The 11,158-nt window shown below is 43.1% G+C and overlaps 2 protein-coding genes across 3 annotated transcripts in view; one reads left to right on the top strand and one right to left on the bottom strand.

Moving 5' to 3' along the window:
* The window catches only part of mnat1 (MNAT1, CDK activating kinase assembly factor), a 44,337-nt gene extending 36,446 nt beyond the window's left edge, over positions 1–7,891 (top strand). Inside the window, exon 8 of the mRNA XM_022751312.1 lies at positions 7,359–7,891. Within this exon, the coding sequence (XP_022607033.1) occupies positions 7,359–7,479 (121 nt within the window). The 3' untranslated portion in view covers positions 7,480–7,891. The remainder of the gene's footprint in view (positions 1–7,358) is intronic.
* Positions 7,892–7,895: 4 nt separating this feature from the next.
* On the bottom strand, positions 7,896–11,095 carry trmt5 (tRNA methyltransferase 5). Of its 2 annotated transcripts, none has more exons than XM_022751310.1 (5): positions 11,065–11,095; positions 10,335–10,933; positions 9,198–9,322; positions 8,414–9,053; positions 7,896–7,981 (listed from the first exon to the last, which is right to left on the bottom strand). In XM_022751310.1, exons 1-5 carry the CDS (start codon positions 11,070–11,072, stop codon positions 7,920–7,922), a joined length of 1,434 nt encoding a protein of 477 aa, XP_022607031.1. In that variant the 5' UTR covers positions 11,073–11,095; the 3' UTR covers positions 7,896–7,919. The 2 variants fall into 2 exon arrangements, with proteins under 2 accessions (XP_022607031.1, XP_022607032.1); XM_022751311.1 differs by having other exon boundaries at positions 11,051–11,070.
* Between the last annotated feature and the right edge of the window lie 63 nt (positions 11,096–11,158).

Genomic DNA, 11,158 nt, shown 5'->3' with positions numbered 1-11,158 from the left:
TTAAGTAATGTTTTGGCTTTCAACACACCTTGACAAAGATTCTCCAAGTCTCTCAACTATACTGGAGAGATGGACGTCATTTTGTTAAGATATTCTCTTATGTGAAGGCCAGAGCATTTTCATACTGATCAAAACCACCCTCGTTTTGTCCCCCCACTCATTTATTTCAGGGTTTTACTTTTTAATTTGTCACCTGTCTGCATCTAAGTTTTTGTCAGCTGTTCATTACTGTTCTCTGTTATAAGTGACTGCATCCATGAAAATAACAAACATATGAATTATCATATGAGCTATATTGTATTGTATGTACATTAACAGTTTAATGTACCTGGAATGGATATTTTAATCTCATGACCAATTTATCCTTTATAGATTCTGTTTTATACAAAATCTTCCCCTTTTCTTAAATGATTAATACTCACAATTTCTGCTTTTTCTTAGTTTTATTTATTCAGTTAGTTGACTTTGGCTCCACGGCAAAACTAGAATACTAATGAGGCAAAGTGGGCAGCTACCCCAGAGCTCGGAAGGACCCATAACCATATTTCTCACTTGCTTTGTGATGAGTTGATTTAACTGCAATTTGCTTGGGGATATGCCCCCAAATTAACTCCCTGTTTTAGCTTGAAAACACCTCCTTCTAATATTCTTAAACATTCCTTCAAATCCATAAGGCCATGGTTCATTTTCCTACTCCTCTTCTAGACAGAAACACTTTATATCAGCTCCAGGGAAGTTTTGGATTTTCAGTGTATTTATATATTTTAGTAGCTGTGACATGGTATTACAGTCAAAGATAGAAATTAAGAATATTAATTTTAAAAGTATTGTTAAATTTTATATATTTTCTGAATCCTAAATCAAGCCCAAACTCAGGCAAACCATAGTTAATAAACACAAGCTCAGATATATTCACTGCCACAACTTTCTGTTGCTTCCACTGTAGGTCAAGTTATCATGGACACAAAACCCCCGGTATCACCTGTGTGGTCAATAAAACAAACAATAATCGACTCAACTCATTCCGCAACTTCAAGATGGAGGTGCTAGCTGGAGAGGAGAAACATGGTCACCAAAGTAAGTTACACATGTTAATGATACATACACACAGTATGTACAGTACATTTATTGCCTATTCAGTTATTCTTAAAATGTATTCAAGAACATCCAGAGTTTTAGAGAGGACTCTAATGCTCATCATCATTTATCTCGTGTTGTTGCAGGTGAAAAAAATGGGGTAACATATGAGTTTGATTTCTCTCGTGTGTACTGGAACCCCGGCTGTAGCACAGAGCACCAGCGTGTGGTGGAGCTCATCAATCACGTGGTGACACCGTGCTGGATGTGTTGTGTGCGGTGTCGAGACCCTTCGCGCCATCCTGCTCTGCGTCCCGCCTCGGGTGCCAATGTTGTTGGCCAATGATTCTGAACCCCAGGTCCTACCGATGGCTGCAGCACAACTGCAAGCTCAGACAAGGTGGAGAGCAAAGTCCGCAACGTTTAAGCCTGGACGGCAGAGGGTTTCATCCAGGGACCTTGAAGCAGGAGCTGCCTGCGCTATGAAGCGTAAAAGCCAATGTTCACGTTCGTGCATGAAACTCGTGGCCTGCTTGGCTTTAGAGTTCCTGGATGCATTCAGAGGCCTCCTGGCACCAGGAGCCTCCCTGTGATGAGAACTTACCCACAGTGTACCTACCAGCTTCTCTAAAGACAAAAACCATGACGCGGATTGTGGTGAAGAGAAGCGTCCGCGCCCAGCCTCGGCTCCCCTGTGAACAGATGCTCTGTGCATTTTGTGCGTAATGTAGCACCCAACAAAGATTTGTGTGGAGATTCACACTCCCTAAAGAGGTCCTCTTCTCGCAATGCTGAACAGACAGGTGAGAAATTAATGTACAAAAGTTGAGGAATCAATAATAAACTGATAATGACTTCAGTATGAAAACTAAACATTTAAATGTGAACATGAATACCGTTTATAGTAGAAGCCACAAGAGCCAGCTGGTCTGCTGTTTGGACACAGAAGGTGTGGAGGAAATTGAACCTCTGGGATAATTGTGATGAGAATTTTTCACTGATGTTTTACTATAATGTTTTACAATAATCAGCAGATTAATCAATAATGAAATATAAAATAATGAAAATAATCTTTAGTTGCAGCACCTAATTTAGACAGTCATTGTGGCAGTTTTTTGGTATGCTGTGTAATGTTTTAGTTTACTCCACAATAGGCCGAAGATTGTTTTCCAGCTTCGGGACAATAAAGTTTTATTTTGGTTCTGTTCACCTCCAAACATTTCTTTTGTGTTATCCACAAGACCCCTCGGAGGAACAGCCCCAAAGAGACAAAAGTGTGAAGAAACCTACAGATTCAACATAATAAATCACACAAAGAAACATTTAGGACTTGTTTTTTTTTTGAATGAGAAAGTATGAGTTTAATTGTTGCATCGTTACAGATGTCAAAGATCTTGTCATCAGAAACCATAACTCAGCTTTGGTTTAATACTTTATCTCCCCTTTGTTCGTACCAGCATGTATTAGAACTGTTATTATCAGGGCTTGAGATGTTAATGTCCTGACTTTTTCATTTTTAAATAAATCTGTACAATAATAGACAGACACTCAGTGTTTCATTGTGATTTATTTAAATATAAAATTAACACAAAGTATAAAAAGTCATATACAACTTGACCAAAAAGTGAGTCAGATCATCACAACCACAGCAGCACTCCACAGAGGTAGCAGGGCAGTGTTTATAGTCCAGTCAGTGACATTCCTATCCAGTAGCTGTTGTTACTCTGTGAGCTCTGTGTGGCTTTATCCTTTTGAAGGGAACAGCCCACTGAAAGCATCCTGAACGGCTCGATGACACGCCAAACGAGGTGTATCTCCAGCTGTGTCTGAGGCATGGCAGCCCGCACGGTTCAGATACCTGAAACACACAGAGAGCTGTGGTCAGTAACAGGAGTAGTATTTGTAAATAATGTGACTGACTAGCAGCCTGAGAGCTGGTTTTCAAAAAAGTAGTTCCTGTGAGTGTAACTTGAGGGTAAGTTTATTCTTCATTAAATCCACACTTGAAGTTATTTTTTCTGGCTCTCTGGACCCTTTGGCCCTTTGATGAGATCAACGAAGACAGACGTACCATACCCTAACACTGGAACACCGTTGTGCCCTAAAAACCTCTCTAACATGGCTCTATTAAAGTATTATAGGTGTCTTATTTTTTAAGTGCTTACAGATGTATCCTGCCAAAGCCCTTTTCAGGTTCTTAAGCAAAGCCAAAAGTCACTGTATATTTTCACATTGGCGCAAAGACAGAAAACAGTCGAGCTAGTTAATGTAGTCTCCACATCTTGTCCCCACAGTGATAGATGCCCTTGTACTAATGAGTGTTGTGTTTGTTGGAGGGGGGGGGGTTGTGAACCTATGTCCCCACTCTAATCCTTCCTCCACTGTTGTGTGCCATCAAAAAGCAGTCATCGGCGGAGAAACCACATGTTCTGTACTTCTTTCCAGAAGCATCTGACTACAAAGCTAAAAAAAGCAAAGTCCTCCAACAACTGAGACAACACGTAGCCTTGCCCATCAATACCGCCTCCCCCCGCCCTACCCCACACCCCCACCTTGCAGGACTCATAGTCCTGGCAGAGAGAGGTATAAAGCCCTCACACGAGTCTGGCTTTGTGGCCCTTGTTCCTGTGAGCCGGGGAAACTTCAAAGTGAAACGGGAATCAAGAGCACAGACAGCCCTCTGTGATTTCTGTGCCCATTCAAGCTGCTTTACAGAGTAACCTAACACCTGTGGGGAGGCTCAGACTGAGAGAGTCGAGGCGCGCGTGTGTGTGGTTGGCGTGTGTGTGAATGAGAGATGGACAGGATAGTAAGGTGTCGCGTAAGACTGCACGAACTGATAGATCATTATTTTTGCTTTTGTGTTTTATGATTCTTCAAGGTATTTTTGGTCGTTTTCTTGTAACACTATAATCCTTGATGTACTGAAAAAATTAAGTTATACATATTTGCTGGCATGACTGTGACACAAAGACATAAAGTCAAACATGCATGAATATCACACCGGAGATGCACCTTGTCAAGTCTTATATAACAGACTATAGTGAGAAGAAGAGCAGCAAGAGAGTGCAGTAGGTCTCTGCACACAAAGACCCTCCATCCCCACTTAGAGAAACAACACACAAGTTCAAAACAGGAGGCAACGTGATTAATAATAACTTCATTAGGCCCAAGCTGCTGTAGCCTGCTCTTCAGAGCACTTGAGGGAGGTCTTCTCATATGCTTCCTGCATCAGATGAGTGCTATCTATTGATTATATTGTACTGGGCCTTTTTAATGGTGAAAAAAGTGGGCTATTTACAGCCCGGCTAAGTCTGCTCTTCCTGCTAATCTAATCCCCAAGCTACTCATGTGGTCATTCCTTCCAAGAAAGCTGAGAGCTCTGTTGTAATTATATTACCTGCCTGCCCCTGGAGGAGAGAGAGGAGCAAAAGAGCAAAAAGGAGAACATGAAGAGGAGAGGGAGAGGGAAGGGAAGTTGAGGAGTGTAGGTGGAGGGGTGAGGAAGTCGAAAGAGGAGGGAGGATATGAGGTGAAATCACCTTTGGGTATCATCATCACAAACGCTCTTCTTCTTAAACCACTGTCTGCCCTCTGCTCACCCCTAACACCCAAGGTTAGTTCAGTTCTGCTCATTAATGATGGCGTGTATCTACTCTCAAAACCGAGCCACATACATGTCCACTACAGCGATGAAGCGTCTATATAGCATGATTCGTTAGCCGTGAAGTCACTGCAGATGAGAATAACTTACTGCTCATCTCTGAGTAAATGATCTCTTGAACACTGCGCTGAGACACAGACGAACTGAACACAAGACCTTACTATGAATACTGCTAGGCAACATCGTATCCCAATCTCTCTTCACGAATATAAAAGTCATCCAGGCGTCTACTCACCTTCTAGTAATATATACAATCGACGATAGTACACCTACACACATACATATGCACAGGTTAGCGCCCATGATGGAAGAGCAGCACCGTCTTTGTGAGCTCCGCCCTCCGATAGCACTCTCTCCTTTCCACATCGGCTGTCTTGTCAGCCAACACTCTCCACACGCACTCCTTCACCCCAATCACCCATCCTAACCACACCTCCGCACCGCCCCATGGGGTGGGGTGGGGGTGATGGGGTAGGAGTGCGTGGAGAGTGTTGGTGCACACAGTGAAACAGTAGCGTCGGAGGGGCTCAAAGCGTCTGTTCCACAGGGGTAGTGTGTGTATGTGTGTGTGTGTGTTGTATTGCGTTTTATGATTGAAGGCAGTGTAAAGAGCCTGCCTGTTTTTGTAAAAGCATGCTGCGCATTTTGAATGCATTTCTTGTTGTTGCATGTCTTAGGTGTTGTCAGTTCGCTCTTTCTCAGCATTGTCAAGTACGGTCATGTGAACAGAGTCGAGTTTATCTTTCAGCTTCACGAACATCTATAGCCGGTTATGTGTACGTACATGTATGTGGCTGGCCTTTACGGGAAGATGCGGATACAGCCACTGAGTTAATGGAGCAGAACTGAACTAACCTTGGGTGTTAGGGGTGAGCAGAGGGCAGACAGGGTTGGTTTAAGAGAAGAGCGTTTGTGATGATGATACCCAAAGGTGATTTCACCTCATATCCTCCCTCCTCTTTCGACTTCCCACCCCTCCACCTACACTCCTCACCCTCTCCCTCCCTCTCCCTCTCCTTCATGTTCTCTTTTTGCTCTTTTGCTCCCTCTCTCTCCTTAGGGGCAGGCAGGTATAAAGTTACACAGAGCTCTCAGCTTTCTTGGAAGGAATGACCACATGAGTAGCTTGGGGATTAGATTAGCAGGAAGAGCAGACTTAGCCGGGCTGTAAATAGCCCACTTTTTTCACCATTAAAAAGGCCCAGTACAATATAATCAATAGATAGCACTCATCTGATGCAGGAAGCCATATGAGAAGACCTCCCTCAAGTGCTCTGAAGGACAGGCTACAGCAGCTTGGGCCTAATGAAGTTATTATTAATCACTGGGCCTCCTGTTTTGAACTTGTGTGTTGTTTCTCTAGTGGGTGATGAGTGGTCTTTGTGTGCAAGACCTGACTGACATCTCTTGCTGCTCTTCTTCTCACTTTCACTGTCTGTTATATAAGACTTGACAAGGTCATCTCCCGCGTGTGATATTCATGCATGTTTGACTTTATGTCTTTGTGTCACAGTCATGCCAGCAAATATGTTTCAACTTAATTTTTCAGTCAAGGATTTATAGTGTTACAAGAAAACGACCAAAATACCTTGAAGAATCATAAAACACCAAAGCAAAAAATATGATCTATTCAGCGTGCAGTCTTACCGACACCTTTTACTCCCTGTCCATCTCTCATTCACACACACGCACACACACACACGCGCGCCTCGACTCTCTCAGTCTGAGCCTCCCCACAGGTGTTAGGTTACTCTGTAAAGCAGCTTGAATGGGCACAGAAATCACAGAGGGCTGTCTGTGCTCTTGATTCCCGTTTCACTTTGAAGTTTCCCCGGCTCACAGGAACAAGGGCCACAAAGCCAGACTCGTGTGAGGGCTTTATACCTCTCTCTGCCAGGACTATGAGTCCTGCAAGGTGGGGGGTGTGGGGTAGGGCGGGGGGGAGGCGGTATTGATGGGCAAGGCTACGTGTTGTCTCAGTTGTTGGAGGACTTTGCTTTTTTAGCTTTGTAGTCAGATGCTTCTGGAAAGAAGTACAGAACATGTGGTTTCTCCGCCGATGACTGCTTTTTGATGGCACACAACAGTGGAGGAAGGATTAGAGTGGGGACATAGGTTAACAACCCCCCCCCCCCTCCAACAAACACACACTCATTAGTACAAGGGCATCTATCACTGTGGGGACAAGATGTGGAGACTACATTAATAGCTCGACTGTTTTTCTGTCTTTGCGCCAATGTGAAAATAAACAGTGACTTTTGGCTTTGCTTAAGAACCTGAAAAGGGGCTTTGGCAGGATACATCTGTAAGCACTTAAAAAATAAAAGACACCTATAATACTTTAATAGAGCCATGTTGGAGAGGTTTTTAGGCACAAGGTGTTCCAGTGTTAGGGTATGGGTACGTCTGTCTTCGTTGATCTCATCAAAGGGCCAAAGGGTCCCAGAGAGCCAGAAAAAATAACTTCAAGTGTGGATTTAATGAAGAATAAACTTACCCTCAAGTTACACTCACAGGAACTACTTTTTTGAAACCAGCTCTCAGGCTGCTAGTCAGTCACATTATTTACAAAATACCTCACTCCTGTTACTGACCACAGCTCTCTGTGTGTTCTCAGGTATCTGAACCACGTGCGGGCTGCCATGCCTCAGGACACAGCTGGAGGATACACCTCGGCTTTGGCGTGTCATCGAGCCGTTCAGGATGCTTTCAGTGGGCTGTTCCCTTCAAAAGGATAAAGCCACACAGAGCTCACAGAGTAACAACAGCTACTGGATAGGAATGTCACTGACTGGACTATAAACACTGCCCTGCTACCTCTGTGGAGTGCTGCTGTGGTTGTGATGATCTGACTCACTTTTGGTCAAGTTGTATATGACTTTTTATACTTTGTGTTAATTTTATATTTAAATAAATCACAATGAACACTGAGTGTCTGTCTATTATTGTACAGATTTATTTAAAAATGAAACAAGTCAGGACATTAACATCTCAAGCCCTGAGTAATAACAGTTCTAATACATGCTGGTACGAACAAAGGGGAGATAAAGTATTAAACCAAAGCTGAGTTATGGTTTCTGATGACAAGATGCTTTGACATCTGTAACAGATGCAACAATTAAACTCATACTTTCTCATTAAAAAAAAAAAGTCTCAAATGTTTCTTTGTGATGATTTATTATGTTGAATCTGTAGTTTCTTCACACTTTTGTCTCTTTGGGGCTGGTTCCTCCGAGGGCTCTGTGGATACACAAAAGAAATGTTTGGAGGTGAACAGAACAAAATAAAACTTTATTGTCCCGAGCTGGAAAACAATCTTCGGCCTATGTGGCAGTAAACTAAAACATACACAGCATACCAAAAAACTGCCACAATGACTGTCTAAATTAGTGCTGCAACTAAAGATTATTTTCATTATTTTTATATTTCATTATTGATTAATCTGCTGATTATTGTAAAACATTATAGTAAAACATCAGTGAAAAATTCTCATCACAATTATCCCAGAGGTTCAATTTCCTCCACACCTTCTGTGTCCAAACAGCACCAGCTGGCTCTGTGGCCTTCTACTATAAACGGTATTCATGTTCACATTTAAATGTTTAGTTTTCATACTGAAGTCATTATCAGTTTATTATTGAATTCCTCACCATTTTGTAAATTAATTCTCACCTGTCTGTTCATCATTGCAGCTGAAGAGGACCTCTTTAGGGAGTGTGAATCTCACACACATCATATCTTTGTTGGGTGCTACATTACGCACAAAATGCACAGAGCATCTGTTCTCCAGGGGGAACCCGAGGCTGCGGGACGCTCTCTTCACCACATCCGCGTCATGGTTTTTGTCTTTAGAGAAGCTGTAGCAGTACACTGTGGGTAAGTTCTCATCACAGGGAGGCTCCTGGTGCAGGAGGCCTCTGAATGCATCCAGGAACTCTAAAGCCAAGGCAGGCAGGTTCATCACCACGTGAACATTGGCTTTTCCCTTCATAAGCGCAGGCAGCTCCTGCTTCACAGGTCCCTGGATGAACCCTCTGCCGTCCAGGTTAAACGTGCGGACTTTGCTCTCCACCTTGTTGAGCTTGCAGTTGTGCTGCAGCCATCGGTAGGACTCTGGGTTCAGATCATTGGCCAACACATTGGCACCCGAGCGGGCAGCAGGGATGGCGAAGGGTCCGACACCAGCAAACACATCCAGCACGGTGTCACCACGTTTGATGAGCTCCACCACACGCTGGTGCTCTGTGCTCAGCCGGGGGTTCCAGTACACACGAGAGAAATCAAACTCATATGTTACCCCATTTTCTTTCACCTGCAACACACAGATAAATGATGATGAGCATTAGAGTCCTCTCTAAAACTCTGGATGTTCTGAATACATTTAAGAATAACTGAAGTAGGCAATTAAATGTACTGTACATACTGTGTGTATGTATCATTAACATGTGTAACTTACTTTGGTGACCATGTTCTCCTCTCCAGCTAGCACCTCCATCTTGAAGTTGCGGTAAGTTGAGTCGATTATGTTTGTTTTATTGACCACACAGGTGATACCGGGGGTTTTGTCCATGATAACTTGACCTACAGTGGAAGCAACAGACAAGTTGTGGCAGTGAATATATCTGTCTAACCCTGATCTTTGTTTATTAACTATGGTTGTCCTGAGTTTGGGCTTGATTTAGGAATTCAGAAATATATAAAAATTTAACAATACTTTTAAAATTAATATTCTTAATTCTATCTTTGACTGTAATACCATGTCACAGCTCTAAATATATAAATACACTGAAAATCCAAAACTTCCCTGGCAGCTGATATAAAGTGTTTCTGTCTAGAAGAGGAGTAGGAAAATGAACCATGGCCTTAGATTTGAAGGAATTTTAAGAATATTTGAAGGAAGTGTTTTCAAGCTAAAACAGGGAGTTAATTTGGGGGCATATCCCCAAGCAAACTTGCAGTTAATCAAATCATCACAAAGCAAGTGAGACAATATGGTTATGGGTCCTTCTGAGCCTCTGGGGTAGCTGCCCACTTTGCCTCATTAGTATTCTAGTTTTGCCGTGGAGCCAAAGTCAACTAACTGAATAAATAAAACTAAGAAAAAGCAGAAATTGTGAGTATTAATCATTTAAGAAAAGGGGAAGATTTTGTATAAAACAGAATCTATAAAGGATAAATTGGTCATGAGATTAAAATATCCATTCCAGGTACATTAAACTGTTAATGTACATACAATACAATATACTCATATGATAATATCATATGTTTGTATTTTTCATGGATGCAGTCACTTATAACAGAGACAGTAATGAACAGCTGACAAAAACTTAGATGCAGACAGGTGACAAATTAAAAGTAAAACCTGAATAAATGAGTGGGGGGACAAAACGAGGGTGGTTTTGATCAGTATGAAAATGCTCTGGCCTTCACATAAGAGAATATCTTAACAAATGACGTCCATCTCTCCAGTATAGTTGAGAGACTTGGAGAATCTTTGTCAAGGTGTGTTGAAGCCAACATCTTACTTTAATGTGCCACCCATCTGTATATTACTTTGCACCGAAATCCTGCTGTTGCAACATCTCCATCTTACCTATGAGGTTCTTATACGGGAGCTGGTGGTCCCTTAGGTTCATGTGTGCGATGTGTCCCACCCGGCTGAACCCAGAGGTCACATCTTGCCCCTGAGGGAGCACGGCCCCCAGCACTTCCTCACTCTTCAGGTTGTTGTAGGTCAGTTGCAGCTCATAGTACTGCAGCTCCTCAGCGACACTGAAAGACCTCAGAGCCTCAGCTTCAGCCTCAGAGAAGGAGCTTTTCGAGGACACTCTGTGAGGGTCCAACAGCACTAAACGAAAGTCACTGCTCTCCTCTGTATCTTGTACCACTCTGGGCAACCCTGGCCGCTGGATAGTCGACTTTTTCAGGCTTTTCATCACTTTGTTTAAGACCCCAGTGGGCACGCGTAGAGCTGGGACTGCAATGGTCTGTGTGAAGGCCTCTTTGTCGAGAGAGGTCATACCCCGGACCTCTGGAGGGGCCTGGTACAGTTTAGGCTCCATTAAGGGCTTCACAGCAGAGCCAGGACAGGCTGAGGCTGGCAGAGAGGCAGCGGACCGAAGGCTCCGATGTACAGCAGCAGATGTTAGGTTTCTATGAGTTTGTGCAGATGTTAAGACTCTGCTGAGCAGCCTGAAACAGAAGCAGAAAAGTGAAACACATATTACATAGTGTTAGCTTTAGCACAAATCTAGCAACATATGACATAAAAAGTAATAATTATGCGGTTGTTATCGAGAAAATCCGCACTCATGTGTTCAGACCTCGACATCCTCCGCTCTCCGGCACGCTTGAATTGTGTCATCGGTGTTAGACCGGAGCTGACTGGTGATTGGTCAAACGGGCGGAGAGTCGATT

Source organism: Seriola dumerili, unplaced genomic scaffold (genome assembly GCF_002260705.1).
Source record: "Seriola dumerili isolate Sdu_G_001 unplaced genomic scaffold, Sdu_1.0 BDQW01000149.1, whole genome shotgun sequence".
NCBI classification, from domain to species: Eukaryota; Metazoa; Chordata; class Actinopteri; order Carangiformes; family Carangidae; genus Seriola; species Seriola dumerili.
This window is presented reverse-complemented; position numbering and strand designations above follow the sequence as displayed.

Excerpts from the sequence above, each read along its gene's own strand:
- trmt5 (XM_022751310.1), bottom strand. Across the intron at positions 9,323-10,334 it reads CCCGTATAAGAACCTCATAG|GTCAAGTTATCATGGACAAA; the intron begins GTAAGATGGAGA and ends CTTCCACTGTAG. Across the intron at positions 9,054-9,197 it reads AGGAGAACATGGTCACCAAA|GTGAAAGAAAATGGGGTAAC; the intron begins GTAAGTTACACA and ends TGTGTGTTGCAG.